This window comes from Anomalospiza imberbis, chromosome 14 (genome assembly GCF_031753505.1).
Source record: "Anomalospiza imberbis isolate Cuckoo-Finch-1a 21T00152 chromosome 14, ASM3175350v1, whole genome shotgun sequence".
NCBI lineage: Eukaryota > Metazoa > Chordata > Aves > Passeriformes > Viduidae > Anomalospiza > Anomalospiza imberbis.
The window spans coordinates 10,197,777-10,216,872 of NC_089694.1; the positions used below are offsets into that span (position 1 = coordinate 10,197,777).

The following is a 19,096-nucleotide window of genomic DNA, read 5'->3' on the forward strand; positions in this document are numbered from 1 at the left end:
CAATTTATTCATTAGAGTTGGATTCATTAATGCTCCTGTCACATCTTACATGATGCTACATATAATCTGTACTCCAAGAGCTTATTTTTAATCCTTTTCTGACGTACAGTGTAATGCAGAATGAAATCACACACAGCACAGCAATTGTGGCTTAATCACCAAGGAACTGGGGGAGGAAACATGCACATGCTGAGGGTAATGAATTGCACTCGAGTGCAAGTGGGAGCACTGCTCACCCCATGAGTGAGTAAGAAAGGTTTTGGTTTTTTCCCCAGAAAAGGAGATGTAGTTTGTATTAGGTTCTTGGTCTGATTATTTTTCTTTTTTTAAGGAACTGTAACACTAAATTCTATGCCCAAATGATGATGTCTTTGGGCACTAAAGGGACCTATGACCTATTGCACAAATGACAGACTTACCCTGCTTACATACAGATTGCTCATTAAAAACTGATGGCTGGGTAAGGACAAAATAAATCTGTGCCAGGATTTAGTCTTGTTGTTTGACTCAGAGCTGAGTATCAGTCTTGCTGAGTGACATGCTCGTGCTGCAGGACTGGCTTTGGTCGTATTTTAGTCCCTGGGAATGTCCTACATAGGGCTGAATTTTGTACCTGAATGTGAAACAGTAGTTTTTATGAAGATCTATCTCCAGTGGATTTACATGCAGACATTTTGGAGCAATATTTATAACACTCAGAGGTCTTTTAATCAGTACCATTTGAATTCTGTTAACTAACATTAAAAATTAACAGCCAGTAATGCTGTCAAATGTGGTGACTAAGTATTATTACTAGAAAGACTATGCAGAAAGTTTTCCTTTTTGTAACAGATTTTTCCAACAAATAATAATTACTACAGGGGCTGGGTACACCTATGATAAACACAGAAGGATGACTATAACCTCTCCTTTTATTTGATCTTCAGAGTAGTTTTGGTTATTCCCCTTGACATAAGGGTTATTCCCCTTAGTGCACATACACCATTATAAATGCAAATAGCACTCAGAAAGCAAACTGATTGCTTTTTGTGTAGTTATCATAGGCATAAATTCAAAATACATATGATCATTCAGTCTAGAAATTTTGGCATTTCAGAAGTTAAGCTTATAGTGCTAAAAATATGGATTTAAAGTAATACAGTAAGATCCCTATTAAGATATTTTCTTTTTTACCCTATATCATACCGCACACTTGCATTCTAAGAGAAGCTTTTGTTGGGAAAAAATCCTTTTCAAACATGTCAATAAATAACAGCTAGAATTATATGTTGCCCACTTCTAGAAGTTCTACTTAACACTTTTTGCACAGCTGAAAACTTACAAATGAGCATTCTATATTGAAAACTTCTAATTAAGCTTCTGAAGAATTTTAAAAACAACATCTACAGCTACTGGTGAGGATGGATAAAAGAGAATGCCACCTTCTGCTGAAGAACAACTGTATTTAGAAGGAACTTGCGATTCTCATAAAACTTTTAATAGGAAGAAGTGAATCAAATTGGTTAATTACCATTTTATGGTGCTAAAAGGGCAAATTGCATGCCATCCATTTCTAAACTTCTAAATGTCTTTGGTGCTTTTAATTAAAGCTGCCATCTAGGAACTAAAGCAATTTTATGCAATTAGTTATTTATAGGTTACCATAATACACCACTCAAAATATGATTCAAGTGATTTGCAGTCTGTTGCCTTGTGATCTTTGTCATTTTTACTTCTTTACTGTCTCAGCACTAGCTGCAAAATATTCAGCAGTTCTTTGTCAGTTGGAACACGATTTCAGTACTTGCACTTGAGTGCTGTTCTCTTTAGAGGCAGATCAGTAGACTTGGAGCAAACAGCGTTTTTAACTACTGACTGTGAATGAAAATGTTCAGCTTCCAGCCTGAGACACGATGACTGGGGTCATCCTGCTGACATGGGTGAATAGAAAAGTGTATGATTTATGAATTTAGATGAATGTTGGATGAAATTTAGGACAAAACCTGCTCTCCAGAAAGTTTACAATATTCTACAAGTTTCCCATACTTTGGAAATCATAGGTAGCTAAGGCTACTGAAGAGAAAAATAAGGAATAAATTTAAATGAATAAAAAAACGGCATGAGATTGGTGGGGTTTTTTGCAGATTTTATGATCCATATATGACAAAGACTTGAGGCTGCAAATTACTTCAGCTTGTCTATTTCTAACTTTATATACTGCTAATGAAAAATCTCACCCCATTCTACTTTCCTTTTTGAATTCCATGGAAAGGTTAAAAAGGTCTTAGGAATTTGCAGAATAGCAAAGATTGCTGGAAAAATAGCATTAATCATTACCTTTGGCAAGTGTGTCTATTGTCACAAAAGGCTATAATAGGAATTTGGTTGTGCATCCTACTGCAAGGAAAAGGAATCTTCTTGCTGAACAGAAGCAGTCCTAAATGGGCTACTGCCATTTGACAAGAGTATAAAGGTTTAGTCTGAGCAGCTGTTACAACTTTATTTATTTTAGAATGTATTGCTGAGGATGAGGAGCAACAAGACTGATTATTTCAGGATGCAAGCTACTAGGATGAACACATCTTCAAAACCATGATTTTTAAAAGTAGTATTTCCTTAGTAAAGTAATTGCAAGGAAAATAGCTAAAACTACACTGCAGAACTGGTTTTTAAATTATGCTTCATTTGCGTTTCTTTCTCATGGCCATTGGTCTGAGTGAAAAAGTTCTTTGATGCAGCTGCGGATAAGGTATTTTTGTGCATGGGATTTAGAACTTAACCCAACCTTCTCCATTCCCCTGGTGCTTTCTTTGAGGTCACTGCATCTGCAGTGAGGTCACTGCAGTGCATCCGCGTACTCTGTACTCAGCGTGTAGTCAAATTTCTCGAGGCACTGACGTGACTTGCACAGACAGTGTGTGCACCTAGTTCTAGATGCTGGTCTGAACCCAGGAACTAAAAAGCAGAGACTGCAGGACCTTAAATGTTTACATCTTTAAATTAAGTCCTTGGGTTTCCAAAAGGTGTAAATCACTCTGATGTTTAGGGTGGCATCACTGGAGGCACCTACTGTTTTCACAGAAGTTACACAGCTTGCATTTCCAGCAGAGCTGTCGTGTGCGAGTGCTGCTCACAGACACAAGGTAATGGAAATCGGATGTCATTCGGACACTTTTCTTACCCTGCTGCCTGGGAGACACTGGAGCTCAGCAAGAATGTGGTAACTTGATTGTCTCAAACTCTCACTGCCTCTGTCAATTATGCTTAGAAGTCAAATCTATTTACAGGTCTAAAGCCCACTGATTTCAGAAGGGCAGGGTAGGTAAGTGTTTAATGGTGTTGATTCAAGCATTGGCTTTGCAGGGCTAAGTACAAGTCCCAAGTATTTCCACTCATTTTGTGCCTCTTACTGCTCCAACACTCGATGACTAACCTAGTTAAAATCAGAACATGATCCTCAAGTACCTTATCATAAATACTTATCAGATCGTTTAAAAGATAGTGCTGGCAACTAGATGTGCCATTAATAATTTCTATTAAAAAAATCTCCAAACCCACCAAACAGAATTTCCCACCCCAAAATTAAAATCTGTTACTTGGTAAAGTTCAAGTGATTGGAATCCAGTCAATGATTAATATCTTGTGTAGTTACTTCTTCATTTTCAATATCTTCTTGTGTAATAAATGTGTTCAGCTTGTCACAGATCTTATTTTATGTCCCAACCTTGTATCATTTCACATTCTGCTTAAGTACTTGGTCATCTATTACATGACTCATTAGTCTGAGATCTCTACAGAATTAAAGAAAGTTGCAGTAAAAATAATATATTGAAGTTCGGATTTCAACTACATCAGCCATGCATGTTTAAAAGCATCTCTCAAAGTCAGCCCAACATACAATAGTGCAAGATTAATATTCACTAAGCCCCATCTCCAGTCCTTCACAGAGAATCAGGAACAGACTGAACAAAGCTACATGTGTTTGCTACCTGTAAAATGAAAGTTGTGGAAGGGTGAAATCAGAATTGATTAGTGTTACTTCATGATATTTTCCTGTCTGGCATTTAATTCCTGGTCACTAGGCAAAGGCAGTCTTGCCAAATAAAGATAATGAGAAGTAAACATTGCTGAAAGAAATAATTAAATAACAATCTAGGACTCTCCTCAAACCTCCCAGCATGTTCAAGGAACTAGAAAAATGGGTTTGAGTTCAGAAAACTTAAAGCACTTTTCAAAGCAACTTTCATCCAGAAAAGCAAGTAAGAAAGATAATTTGAATTTCCACCTACTAACATAGCTTTGAGGATGTCATCAAACAGGATTAAGTTTCACAAGTGTTACATAGTAGGTATTTCTTATCAATTTTGCAAATGGATAAACAGTGTCCTGTAGATAACCTTTTATGTGCTTATACAAGCAACTAGTACCAAAAATTAGAGTCCAACTTTTAAGATATAACTAACCAAGGTCAGACAACCACTAAATGGAGACCTTTTTCACATACTATTTTTCTATCAAGTAAGGGGGAAATTTATTTTTCATTTATAATGGGAAAAGGAATATTCAGGACAAAAACAAGAAGGCAAGCAAAGTAAAAAAGCTAATAATATTCCTGTATCAGCTTAAAAAAATTATTCATTGCATAATGCAAGTGATTCTATTAATAACTTGGCAATTACTCTGTCTGGGACCTATTGTTGCACTGTAAAAATCTCAGAGGTATGAAATCAGAAACAATTCATTTATTTCTGTGGTCAAATGCTATATAACACTGTGTGTCTGTATGTCCAAGGATTTTTAAACGTGGTTAAAATGTTTTTGTCAAAATTTCCTGCTTCCAAGAGAAAACAGCTTTCTTTATACTGTTTGAATGTAATTTCAATAGAAATATGACATCTTCTGACTTGACAAGTATTTCAAAGCAAAATAAGTGATCCAAAAGAATCTCTAAAACTGCAAAATATGGGAGACATCTCTGTTTCTTAATAAAGGTCTATGGGTACCAGGCAACCACTTCCTTCTGCTTTCCAGGGTTATTCAAGCTCTTACTGTTCAGGTGAAAACAAGGACCTGTAGCTGCTAGGCTGTTACAGTGCTACACTGATCACACTGCTGGTGACCACGAGCTGATGCTGCATTTTGTTAGGGCCTGCACAAAAAGGGCATGTGGCAGCCCAGACTTCCTCGAGACTAAAATAGAAGCATAACAAATCAGATAATCCCAAACAGGCATTATTTAGAGGAGATGCATAATTCTAAAGCACCTGGGAGTCATTGCCTGAATTTGCCAATAGAAGAGTCATTGTATGCTGACAATTTCTTTTTAATAATTACTGGCTGCCCAAGAACTCCTGACTTGTATTTTTATTCCTCCTCATTTCTTTATGACTAGAATCTTCTATTAAGGAAGTAAGTATGAGTATCTTTAAAGTAAACAGTGTATTGCAACGTTTTCATCAACATATTTCCCCACTAAGAAAATAAGATGGAACAACTGATTGTATTGTAATTGGACACAATAAATTGTAATCAGAAATAAAACATTGATCACTTTCACAGAATCACACTTTCCTGATAAAGGATCTGAAAACCTTTGTTTTCGACTATTTTTAGAAGTGATTCATTACATTACTTAGCTGTCTGAAGATTAACATTTATTTTTACTTACCTCACACTTACCTTCTATCATTAAAGACATGCTAAAGTCACTCTATAATTACAATGTGTTTCTCGCTAAACATTAAACCAGGATTATTTGCTTGTCTCTAGAAGTATTTCTGCCTGGATATATATATTCTAATTTCCTACTGATGCACAGCCTTCCTTTATTAGCTCACAAAAAATAATCAAACACCTTCCTTGGAGCCAGCTGTGAGCATGGGTGGGGGAAGCGCAGCACAGCCCACGCAGGGCTGTGCCTTGGGAGCTGCTGAGTACCCTTTGTTCCAGGGATTTCAGTGGGAGCTGAGGGTGATCAGCTGCTTTAGAGCACCAAATCCAGAGACTTTATCACAGTTCCAGTGCACGCTGCAAGGGGATTAATTGTGGCTTTGGTGGGGATTCAAGGCTTCACAAGCATTTTGCCTGTGACAATACTGGATGTACTCTGACAGGGAGGCTGCAGTAAAATGCTTATTTCATGTGCAGCAGTGGAGATGCTCATCTTTTGCAAAGTGTGTTAATAAGAAAGGACAAAACTAGAGCGCCAAATAAACTCGATCTTGCTGGCTGATTTGAACAGCCCTGATTTACTGTGTATGAGTAAGCTGTGGTAACATTACGACACTCACCTGATGCATAACATTTAAAAAATGGACTTTGAAAGCATATAATTTGCTTAAGAGTTACATATAATTAAATGTTGCCACCTTGCAATTGAAAGGTAATGAAAGAGGAGTGTTGTCATGCAGGGAAGAGTAATCAGAGGATTCAAGCTGGAGCTGCTGCCCATGCTGGTTCCTCATAAAGGACTGGTTGTACTGCAGACATGAGTAAATCCCATGAAATGATTTGGCTTAACAGTTGGTTAAATCATTGCCACAGACACACTTATGTTCATCCAGTTGCATTTGAGTTCCTAAATAATGAAAGGAAATTCAGGTGACCAACACTAAGTACCCCAGACAGAGTCTCTTCTTACCTCTTGGGCTGTTGAGAGAGGCCTCGGACGCCTTTCCACCATCCCCACAGTGACTCTGGTCGAAAGGAAGGCACTGATCACCTGTTCCTGCCACCACGTCTGCATTTTTGGCCAGATCCTTTGTTTCAGTGAGAGACTTTGCTTTGTAGACTTTTCTGGTGTTGGTATCTGATAAGTAAAGGGATTCTGACACTGGATCAACAGCCAAGTAATATTTATGTGCAGGACTTGTACTAAAACAGAAGAGAAAAGCATCAAAGTCAACTTCTTTTTGTCTTTTACGTCTCTGTGGCAGCACAACAATTGTACTGTACTTATCTGAAGACATCAGCTCAGAGGTCTGAAGAGGACAGAGGTGTGAGAGCAGCTCAAAACACCACCAGTGTCCTGCTACAGAGCCTGACCAGTGAGTTATAGGTCAGGGAGCTGGGGCAGAGACTGGTACTGGGACAGTTGGTCTGCCCATCAGTATCAAACCACTCAGAATAAAGCTAACTGGAGTGACTTCAGCTTAGTTATAATTATTACTATCAAAAGCAAGATCATTTTTCTATATCTGATACCTCCTAGTACTCTTGGCACTGAAAACAAATCTATGAGTTGCAGCAAAGTGAATCACAGACTGTTCTCCATGGGCACAAATACCCACTCTTGGTTATTTTTATCTGTTTCTAAACCTTAGGAAATATGAAGGTGTGAAATATGGTGCCTTAATTCAAGCCGACTGTATTGTCAGGAGCAAGGCAGAAGGCCAAGTACTGTCAGTGCAACCAGGGATGAATTAATGCACCATAATTCATGCACTGTCACTGCCTTATTGAGATTATAAAATGTTATTTTAAAAAATATTTACATATGTTAATTAAATGGTGGAGATAATAAATTCTAATCTGAAAACTGGGCTGCATCTTATTATCTAGTGAGACTTAGTTTCTTTTTCAGTGCAAAGTTAATTTCCAGTCAGAAGAAATTTTTTAAGCACATGGCACATCATGCTAGTGTCCTGAGCCTTCTGAGCCTGCAGTGGGGCCTGACTGAAAATCAGATAGAGAGCCTTTAAATCACACAGCTGGTTACCGAAATGGTGGGAGAGAGGCACAGGCTGAGAGTTTAGGTGCTCAGACAATATTTTTAACAACTACTGTGCTCCTCTAAGGGGGAGGAGGAGATTTCTGAAAAGTGGCTGGGTTTTATATGCCCAGTTAGATTAAAGAAATTATAAATTTCTCTCCCCCTTCTTATTTTTTTAGGAGAGATTTTATTGATATTGGTACAATTAAGTAACACTTAGGACTGCTGCAACAAATTTGTGAAGTGAGTTCCTCTTCTCTCCTAGGCCAGTTCTATTTGCGGTGAGTTTGACAGTGCTCAGTGATATTCCCAGAGCTGGGGAACAGATGTGAAATCCAGTTCTAGGAACCACAGGGAATGAGAGGGCAGTGGTATAATGAAAGATGAGTAAGAGGATGAGCTAAAAGCAATTAATGCCAAGGTATCACCACTAAAAAATTTGTATGTTGAAAATATCAAGAATCATTTTTGCTGTCTGGATTGAGGTCAGGAGTGACTGGCCGGCCAAATGATGACTTCTAAATAAAAAGTTGCAAGGAGAATTCTAGATTTTAAATAAACATGTTGTTCAGTGTGCAGAAACTGCAGAGAATGAGGGGTCACTATATTCTCCTTGTAGACACATTTTCTGTCATCCTTGTCGTTAGATTTAATAGACCAGCTGTTAGAAAACTCTTCATGTTTATGCTTAAAGCCTTGCATACTAAAATGCTTAAAGAGTACTAGTAAAAAATGGAACACAATTTAAAAAACTTGCTATTTCTGCAGAAGATTGTAATCAGATATAAATCTGAGTTGATTTAAATTAGCCTTTTGAAAACTATATGAAGTAGACTAGGATTTAAAATTAATCTTTTCAGTACTATTCTGTACTAAATTTTACTCTGTATTTTTCTCAAAGTTTAGTTTCCATTTTTACCAGTTAAACAGCTTTGCTGTACCTTATTGAAATCATGATGACAAGAAAAACAAAGGGGATAAGGTGTTTGTAAACAGTCAGAAATAAGATCAGTGGCATTTTCTGTTTACTGGTTGAGCAGTTCTCCCTTTTTACACAGCATTGTCTTTTTTACTTGGTAAAAATAACTCTTTTGGAGGCTAAAAGTTGTGTAGAGGAGTGCATTTTGAAGCCTTTTCCTGCCTGGACTGTCAGAAGCCATCTTTTACCTGCTGTTTCTACATGTTTCTTTGAGCATTCTATAAATTTCCACCATGACTATGACCTTTACAGCCTCAAGAGAATGGCACACAGTGGGATTGTTGAGTACTCCCCTATCACCTCAGACACTACATTAACTTCAAGTGATTTCCCTGTATTTTCTACAAAATTCACTTGGACAGAATAGTGACAGAGACATTATTATTGTAATTAATAGGGCGGGGGTACTTGAATATTGTCATAATTAATTAAGGTTGAAGCTCATCTCAAGAAACTAGTGCTAGTGAACAGGCATTAAAAAGAAAAAGTCTACTTTACGAAAAAAACATCTAAATGTAAAAGATTATTTATGCTTTTTAATGCATTTTTAATGCATTTTTAATGCATTATAGAGAAATTTAGTTTACAAACATACCGGTCAGTTTAAAGCAAGTGGAAACAACCCTTTGGTTAAAAAATGGAACCTTGTACTTACCAACTAGGAATTATTCTTCCTTTTTAAGTTTTAATTGTAAAATATATGAAATGTGACATAATCTGGTAAATAATTTATAGTATTCAATAGCAGTCCTGTGGCTAAAGTGAGCAATTCCAACCAATACTCTCATGCTGTAAACAGCTCAGTCCGCACTCTGCTCCCTACCATGCCATGAAGCTACTGTCTTATATTGTACTAGTGCTGGTTTATTTATCTCATTTAAGTACTGAAATGCTAAGAAGTTTATTTCTAAGAAGACAGAGTGCCTTGCTGTCTCTTTCTAGCATGCAACATCACTTCTGCAGCTGGATTGTTGGAACCAACTCCCTCACCGTCTGTTGCAGAAGCCGAATGTGCAATGTTCATCCCTTTAAAGAAATCCCAGAATTGCAATGCTAAAATGCCAGCTGGAAAGGGGGAGAGCCACTTGTTTTGTCTTTAGCTGGAGCAGCAAGGAGTGAGCTTTGACACAGCGTCTTCGGTTCTGGGCTGTGCACTCTAGAACTGGCAGGTTTTAAAGCTCATGGTATCCCAGAACCTCCGAAGCACAGTCTATTAAAGTACAGTGTGTTTCTGTAGCCTTTTAAACTATTTTTTTAGTAGCTAAAACTCCTGCTTCCTTGGATGGCTATATCTGTGATCAGTTAAACACCATGTGAAATGAGTATGACAGCTATGAAAGGTACTCTCAGTGTTCAGGTTTAAACCTGTCCATCTCTTCTTGGTGATCAGAAAACTGATTTTTAGAGGGAGACTTACTCCTTTAACAAGAACAAATCAAACTTTCTGAACTATAAATGAAGGTGAATTAGATTAATATTTATATTTATTACCATTTGTATTTATTAAATTCAGAATGTTTCTCTATATCCAGACTTTTAAAGGACTTTTGTAAGACTGTCTCCTCAAACGGGGTTCACACACCAGTTATTACATTTTACTTACCTGTGCCTTGTGTCTCTATTCCTGGAAAGGCAGATCATGTTTAAAAGGAAAGAGAAAGACAAGAAATATTAGTCCTTGACTGAACTACGTTCTTTGCTTGACTGCTCACAGACCTGTATCCCACTAACAAAATACTGTTTTTCCTCTTACTTGGTATTTCTTTCTCTCAAACTGTTTCCTTTGCACTGCCCATGCATTGCCAAGTTAATTTTGAACAATCAGCACACAGAATCATGACCAGCAATGTTAGCTAGGTGGATGTTAAATAAGATTTCATGTATTAATGTCCAAAATCTTTCCTGCCTTCCCCTGTGTCCCTCAAAGGGAATGGGAAGCTGGGGTGATAATTACAGGGTAATTAAGGGTAGCCCAGGCTCAGCCTCTGGCACGCCTGTGATGCCAGGTTTGCTCCTGTCTGCTTAAACTGAGCCCCATCCTCTGCTCATGAGGAACAGTGTAAGTGCATTCATTGTAAACACGGTAAGTCTACAGGCCCAGAGCTGTGACTTGGCACAATGCTCTGCATGTTTGCTGTGGAATTATGCAGCTTTCTTCAAAAATATGCATCATGGTATATTTTAACTATTGGAGAAAATGTATGGAAAACCTCACATGAAGAAAAATCAGCTTTATTAATTCTGCATTTTGCAGAAATTCATTATGCAAGACCTATTCTACAGGCCGCTTAAAACATCCTTTTTAACTGATGACTACAAGTAAGTATAAATTTTCTGATAAGTTGGTTAGATAGTTGATGACACACATGGCCACAAAGCAACTACATGTGGCTATTTGTCAAGTGCCAAGGGATAAAAGCTAACCCTAGTTTTCACAGGCATATTACAGCCAGGATTATGCACACTGATCAGAGAAAGCCAATTATTTTTTTACCTTAATTCTAATATGCCAATGGAATTTCCAGAGGGGAAGATCCGTCTGACATAATTGAAATCCCCAATATAGACACTTCCATCTGGCCCAGAAGCCAGTGCAACTGGGGCAAAGAGTTTGCTGTTGAGGGCAAGCCCATTGCAGTTGGAGCAAGAGACACTCCTCTGGTGTCCATTGCCCATCACAGTGGAGATGACTGGAGGCTGCTGGGAAATGAACATGTTTTCCCCATTTCCTTTGTGCACAATTCCTAAAGGGAGGGGAGGGAAGAAAACAGAGAGAAAATAAGCAAATGTATGGCATTTAAACTATTCTGTAGTTTTGGATTACAAAATCCTCTAGAAAACCAGATTAACAAAACCGTAACAAACATCTGATATTTTAAAGACTGTCACAGGGTTCCACTAATCTTTTCCAATTTTGTTCACCCCAAGCTTCACTGTCACCATTTTGTTCAGCAGTGGCTAGTGGCTATTTTAGAGCCAACATCAGGAGGAAAACTCATGGTTGGTTAATGCTTTAGCAAATTGAAAGCTAATTGCAGTGCTATCTGATTTCTTGGGGATTACTGCTTTAAAATTCATTTTATTCATAAATTTTTATTAGGTAGCAGAGGAATTTCTTAGGCAGTTTGAATATTTAATTAAAGGAGATTAATAGCATGACCACTATGCATTTTTCACAAAAGAGCACTGAGTGGCAGTACAAAATCAATATTCAAATTCAGCTGTGAGTCCTTCATGGTATATGAAAATGGTGCCAAGTGCAGCAAAGCCAGGTTAAGAGTCAAGGAGCAATTGTGAGACACCAGTGAATGTCCTCCCAGCAATATCCTACCTTCTGCCATAAAGGCTAGAACAGTTTATTCTAGCACTGCTCCGCAGCATACACTGTTCAAAGTCTTCCCAATTACTAGTCTGGTGATACCAGAACTAGTACAAAGATGTATTTTCTCAAGCTGACAGCTATAGTGTTTATTTTAAGTAACAATGTGGTAATATATTTAAGAAGTATCTTTGAAATGCCATGTTATTGCAAGAATTTAGCTACTGCAAACAGAAGATAGGTACTCTTTTAGATCCTAGTCCAAAATTTCTCATTTCCCTTGAAAGGCCCAGTACTTCATCAGAAAATTGGCACTGTTAAAGGAACAAACACAAGGGAATTTACTTTCTGGAGGACTCATGCTGAGAAATGAGAATATTCTAGACATTGGTACATGTTGAGACATGTCTTGAGTTTTCCCAAGGAACAGCAGATGTATTTATGTATTGTCTCTATCAACTTCTATTTAAACTATTTTTTGTGACTTTCAGGTAAATCTGAAGATAAAATTCACCTTGGAAATTACTGAATGTTACCACAGCTATTTTGAAGGCAATTATATTTTAAAAAATCTATGAACAACAGAGGACAGAATGCATAGATTTGTTTGAAAGATGGCTTAAAAAAAGCATCCTAGAAATATGCCAGTAAAATAAATGGCAATATTCTCTCTTATGCAGTGGATAAAAATACTATGAAATGAAGATGCTGCCCTTTGTCTGAAATTACAATGTTAAGGTAATCTTTCAACATCCTCTTACAAATGCCAGTAAATAATTACTTCTCTGGAGAATATGTTTTACTGTCAATAAATGTAAGTGTGTGCTTAATATCAGGCTTTCAAGCTGCTGCTTTAATTTCAGTCAATGCTCTGTTGCACTGGGGTTGAAACTACCTTAAAGCATAAAGTTCCTCTAAAACTACTCCTCCTTGCCTCAGATAAATAAAAATGGAATCAGTGCACTTGCCCATCAGAAAAAAAAAAAAATTCAAATAACACCCTGAGAAATCGGCTAATAGCACATTCATTTGTATTCATGAGGTACAGGTATCTTTAAAAGACCTCAATGCAGGAACTAATATTTATAGTATCTGTTTTCTTCTTGATTATGAGAAATGCCCTGATGATCTTCCAAACTGACAAAAACCTCTGTACCAGAAAACATGAAACTCTAATCATGTCACAAATTAGAAGTGATCAAACCTCCAAACTGGTGAGGAAAGGAAAGTGGGAAAAAAGCAGTGGGTATAGCTGAGAACAGGATGTGATCCTTTGTTAACCTAACAGCCAGACTGATGCAAAATTGCATACATTTAAAAAAACCTGAGTTTCCAGTGACAGCCAAATTGGAACAATATTTGTTATTTCACATCAATTCTGCTGGAATTGGGCATCATTTTTTTTCTTTCTTTTTGTATATCCTTACATCTGGCAGTAGAACAGTTCTCCCTTGCTAAGGTTTCTGCATGTCAATACATGTACCTCCACATGACTACGAATTGCAAGTCTATAAGATTGCATCTATTTCTTGTTACTCAGTTTATTTTGTAGCTTCTCTAAATTAAGCAACCTTCATGGGGAGGGAAAGAAGAATATCTACCCTGGCTCTGAGCAGGAATGTTGTGCACAGTAGCAGACCTGCTGGGCGACCAGGCTCAGTGGCTGAAGTTAGATATAAGCTCTTCAGGACTAGTAAATCAAGCAAAGTGCTTCTAGTTTTAGTTTGAAAATAAAATTGCAATTTGCAGTAGAGAACGTTATATTCCAATTATGTTTCTGTAGTTAATCCAGAGGCAGTGTTTCAAAATAATAAAAGTTTCATCCTTCTAAAAAGAGCAGTTCTTCATACATACAGAGGAGATGCTTTAATTAAAAAGTGAAAAATCTTAATATATTCATACTCAAGCAGGCTACTCAATGCTTTTCATATCTGTCATGGTGGCATGGAGATAAGTCTAAAATACATAATTCTAGTTTGAATCATATTCTTGTCCTTATTTAAAGCCCATTTTATATATCTGAAATGGAAGCGCAGCTCACTTGTTTCTAGGTAAGACCAGAAGCACTTTTGTTATTTTTATGCTTTTGGTTACCACAGTTCATTATTTCATTTTGTTGCTTTAATATGAACCTACAGGCTGCTCTGGTAGGTGTGTACCAGCTTTGTTACAATAATTGTTTTTCTGCCTTTAGCTGCTTTTCTATTTGTTGTACACGAGCCAGGTGTGGGTGCTCAAAGCCTGTAACAGTCCTGGGGAACCTCAGACACGTCCCTGAGCCTGGGCTTTGCCACCTTGCTGGAGAAGCTCTGACATGCAAACTGCAAACAGAAGAGACTCTGGATTAAAGATGTCCTTATGCCCTCTTCTTCCCTCCTGTGTCTCTGCAGGTGGTGGGTAAAGATGTTTGGCCGCTTTCCCTGACTTCAGCTTTGACGGTGTCCAGCACAGCGGGAACATGCGAGGAAGAGGAGCAGCTCTTGTAAGAAGCTGCACATTCCCCATCCACGGAGTGGGCACAGCTCAGCTGATCTGAGAGGAGGTGGCTTGGGGCTGACAGCTCAGTGCTCTCTAGCATTCTCAGCCACACAGCTGAGATGGGGACAGGAAGCAATTAGTCACTGGCTTAGCCCAGCTTGGATTATAATTGTATACTTTACGAAATCTCAGAACATGTTAGTGCCTATGGGGTGAATTGTAGCAGTAACCACTGCAGTTACCAGATAGTCATATAAATTAGAGTTACTGCCAGCAATTTAGTCTTGAAATTAAACTATGCAAGTGGTAAATTGGCACTAAGGAGCAGACTATAGGACTCACAGTTGGGGGCTCAGCTGACTGAGGTCAGATTTCTCTTTGTTAAATGTCAATAGCTGGCATTTAAAAGAGACAATCTATACAAACCAATAAGACAGGGAATGAAAGAACTGCTGTTTAAAATGTCAAACTATTTTAAATCAAAACAGAAATCCAGATAATTTACAAACTAAATCTGACCTTTTGTATTTGGAATATTTATGCTGTAGCTGTGCATTCAGCAACAGAACTTGTAAAACTTGAGAGCCATACATCTGTGCATGCATCTCCATCAACAGAAATTTGCAGATGGAAATAGATTTTATTGGACTGACTCTCAGCTGGAGCAAATTGAGAGAACTTTTCTGAATCCAATACTCTGTTGACTTACATGTGCTAAAATACGACCTCAAGTTTCTCTTCTCCTGGACAATGAGATATCAGTTTATTGGCAAAACTATATATAGTTACCATAATTTATCTACAAGTATTGTTTTAATAATTTAGTCCCACTAGTTCCTGATCATAGATGGTCATAGAGGAAAAGAAACCTCCCCAGGTGTAAAATAAAAGCAATGGGAAAAAATATTCAAGCCCCCATGCTTGAAGAATATGTCTGTGGGTTAATGTTAGGACACCAAAAGCATTTACAGTTTTTTTTTTACTAATGCTTTGAAATGTGTTAGATTGCTTGTACTGAGGAGTGACTTACTGTGCTTCTCCATAGACTGGGCAGCCACAAAAGCTGCACAGTGGACTGGCAGCATGGGTTTGGAAGTGCTGCTCTGTGATCAAGCAGGGTTTGTCTGCCTGGGGCTGCGTTGCTACAAACTGGCGGCAGTCACAGGATGAATTAGGGGTGTAGACACTTCACTGGGAATATAACACACTACAGACTGACCTGAAATGTGGCACTTCTATACCAGCTGTGTGAGAATGAACCCAAATTAGTTTGCCCTTTTCCCATCTGAACAACCACAATGTGTTAGCAATCGCAAGAGTCAGTGGTATTAATGTCTAAACCCTGGGAGCCAGAACATTCAAAATATCCTTTCAGATGGCATTTGCAGTTCAGCTCTCAATACATGAGGGTGCACATTCAAAGAGGATTACACATTAGGAAGTGTAACACTTAAAACCTGAACAATTAATTCCTTTAAAATTTGTGTGCTCCTTCTGCGTGGGCAGTTAATAAAGGAGGGACTTACCACTTTGTGGATTTAGTACATGGTGTTTGTTTATCGACCAGCCACCCAGATTTGAAGCATCCATTTCAAAGCCTTGAAGGATTACTGTTCTCTTCTCCCACAGAATGAAATCAGGACATGTTTCATATTCATATCCCACCGACACTGCAAACAAATAATTAAAAACCTCTCAGTCTACCTTTTTCTCTGTGAACTGCTAGGCAGTTTTTCATTCCAGGTTTTGATATTAATCTGTCAAGTAATTATGCCACTAATTTTCCTCTGCCTCATGCTATTGTATGGTATTTTTTGAAAAAAGGGTTTTATGAGATTATTATGTTATTACAGCTATGGTTACTACTGCTTCAAAGCAGAAAATAGTCTGTGGTATCAGTTATGGATTTCATAAGATTATAAATCTCCTCCAATGACTCCTCACTTGTTTATTGCATTTCTGCTAATTACCTGAATAACACCTTAAATAGAAAAGAATCCATGCTAAAACAAATTGGTTTTAATTTGTTTGATGACTGTAAAAATTATAGTTAGGCAGAAACAGATTGACAAGCTGAACATTTCTAGAACTACACATTTATCTTAACAGGCTTGCATATTACCAAAATATCTGATGAAAAATCTTGTATTTCCCTAAGGATGGTGGGTCTTGGGAACTCAAATTGATTAAAACCCTTTTCCTTTAGTTTCCATAAAACAAATCAAAACAAAATTTCAAAATTTCTGATATCTCTAACATACCAACCTTTCAAAAAATTATTTATCTCCAACTTTACTAGATTTCAGTGAAACTCATTAATAAAGGAAGAATATTTTTTGACAACATATTCCATAATTTAACCTAGGGAATATTGAAATTGTTCAACCTTTCCAAAATAAAAATGTTTAAAAAAAGATTTTAAGATACAAAACTAAAAAAAAAAAATTAAACATTTTTAATAGCTTCTTTCCACTTTTTCTATGTAAAGCTTTAGGTATATTTTACTTAAACCATAAATAGTTTTAATACCACCTAAATTCCATTACTGTATACAATCAAAATATTTTGACCAGCTCCAACAGCGAACATTTCTTATATTTGTAAGATAAATGTTTTATGGCAAACTAAAAGCTGTGCTTTACAGTAACAGCTCTAGAGCTCCTTCACCATTTTAGCAGAAAGAACCTATTTTTGCAGCTGAGCTCTGACTTGTAAAAATCACATTTCCTTAAGTACTGTAAATATTGTACGTTTCAAACATTACAGGTTTCAGTTTGAGAGTCCAGCAGCCACTTTGTCCAATTCTGTTACAGGAGCTCTTACAAGCAACACCAGCAGAGCTTCTGGGCACCTCCCTGAGCTGAGAGCCCAGGAGAAGGCAGGGAACTTCCAGAAGAGCCACATCCTGTGCTGGGATGAGTCAGAGGGGTTCGGTAAGGAGCACACGTCTTCTAGGTGTTAATGCAGAGAATTAAAGGGCAGATTTGTCCTATGAAGCAACCTCGCATTTGCCACCTACACGTTAACATCTCTGCTCCAGTCCTGTGCTTAACACGTTCAATCCCGGGCCAGCTGCGTGTGCCCTTTAACAGAGCCCCTCAGCCCTGCTCAGTGACCCTCGGGGAGCCACAGACAGTTATCAGCTGCTGGGAGCTGGGCAAGGGAGGCAGAACAGCTTACAGAGCCTGGAGTCCGGGCCCAGGGATCCACTGGGGCATCTTTAGCAGGGCTGGAGCTAACTCCATAAAGCCTCAGTATTCCCTGCCTACGGCTGACATTTCTGACCTGCCAGATGCTCTCCAGAGGGTACATCCCCTCCTTTCTTAGAAGTTCATTGTTCCCTGCTCTCACAGTTACAGTGCATAGCTGTCTTTTTGTCCCCTCTCATCAGCGAGAGCCATATGGACTACACTCACTTTGTGTGTCTCTACAACCAGGTTTCTATGAGAACTTACCCATATTTATGAAAGACACCTACGCTCTGTGCTCCAAAAAGAACTATCTGTGTGATCTTAGAGCAGGGTCTCCTGATCCATCTGCCTGGAAGTCCTGGTGTTATGTCCGTGAAAATTTCCTGTCAGTCATTTTGCATGCAAAGTAATCAAGGCAAAGCATAATACTGGTAAAGACAGTAGAATGATTACAGTGCCACTTGAGAAGTATTTCGTTAGGTGCAGGTTTTGAGAAATGTAATTTTGTAAGTGAAATTAAAATCTCGGTCAATTTTCAATTTCAATTTCAATCAAAATCTCATTGTGGGATGTTACTTTCTGATCCAATTAATTTATAACACTTTTCTGAGGTGATAGATATCATTGTATGAATGTGAACTTTAGTGACTATGGCTTTCGATTTTAAGAGTCAGCAAGTACTGTTCTTTGCAGTCTCAAAATGGATTTCAAAAGATCTACTGATCATCTGCATCAAAACTCAATTCTTTTCATACAACTATTAAGAATAATCAGTGCCAGACCTACAGCTTAAGGGTTGTTGCCAAAATATAGGTAAGACATAAAAGACACAATTAACCAGGACAGTAAGCTCTATTTCAACCTCCCCTAAAATATTTGTACTTATCTGCACCCATCTTCTTTGAACAATGAATAAAATGTACTCAACCACAGCACCAGGCAGGGCTGCTGGAGAGCTCATTTATGCCCACCCCCAAGAGCTCATCCTTGCAGAGCCCTCAGTGCTGCTGTGGGATGCAAGGACTTGCGTGAGTCTGTATGGAGTTACACAGGAGCATTTATTGAGGATTTGACTGAAATCCTTTTCTTGTGTTAGACTACAAGGGGACATAAACTTTACCCCCGAACTTTTGTGTGTCAACATTCACATGATGCTTACTTATTCAGAACAAAAAATGCTGCTTTGTCATCTCAGTTGTTACTCTGAGAAAATGGCCTCTTGTGAGGAGCTTCTGGGGACTGGACACATGCCAGCAAACATTTCTCCAACAAGTTTAAACAAAACCATTTGCATGTGGAAATATGCTCAGAAAGTCTTGTTTTCTGTAACTGGTTATGTGATCAGTGCTGTCAATAACCCTGAAGAAAATTATAGATGTTTATAGTATTTAGAAAACCAAAACCAGATGGTTATAATCCTGAGTTCTTCAACCTACTCT

General features: G+C 38.0%; 1 protein-coding gene across 21 annotated transcripts in view; it reads right to left on the reverse strand.

Annotated features, from left to right (window-relative positions):
• TENM1 (teneurin transmembrane protein 1) overlaps positions 1-19,096 on the reverse strand; it is an 838,901-nt gene that overhangs the window by 51,431 nt on the left and 768,374 nt on the right. For all 21 annotated transcript variants that reach the window (XM_068204864.1, XM_068204871.1, XM_068204873.1 and 18 more), the window contains 4 exons: positions 15,993-16,136; positions 11,164-11,413; positions 10,273-10,293; positions 6,620-6,852 (listed from right to left, as the gene is read on the reverse strand). In XM_068204864.1, coding sequence (XP_068060965.1) covers positions 6,620-6,852; positions 10,273-10,293; positions 11,164-11,413; positions 15,993-16,136 — 648 coding nt within the window. The remainder of the gene's footprint in view (positions 1-6,619; positions 6,853-10,272; positions 10,294-11,163; positions 11,414-15,992; positions 16,137-19,096) is intronic.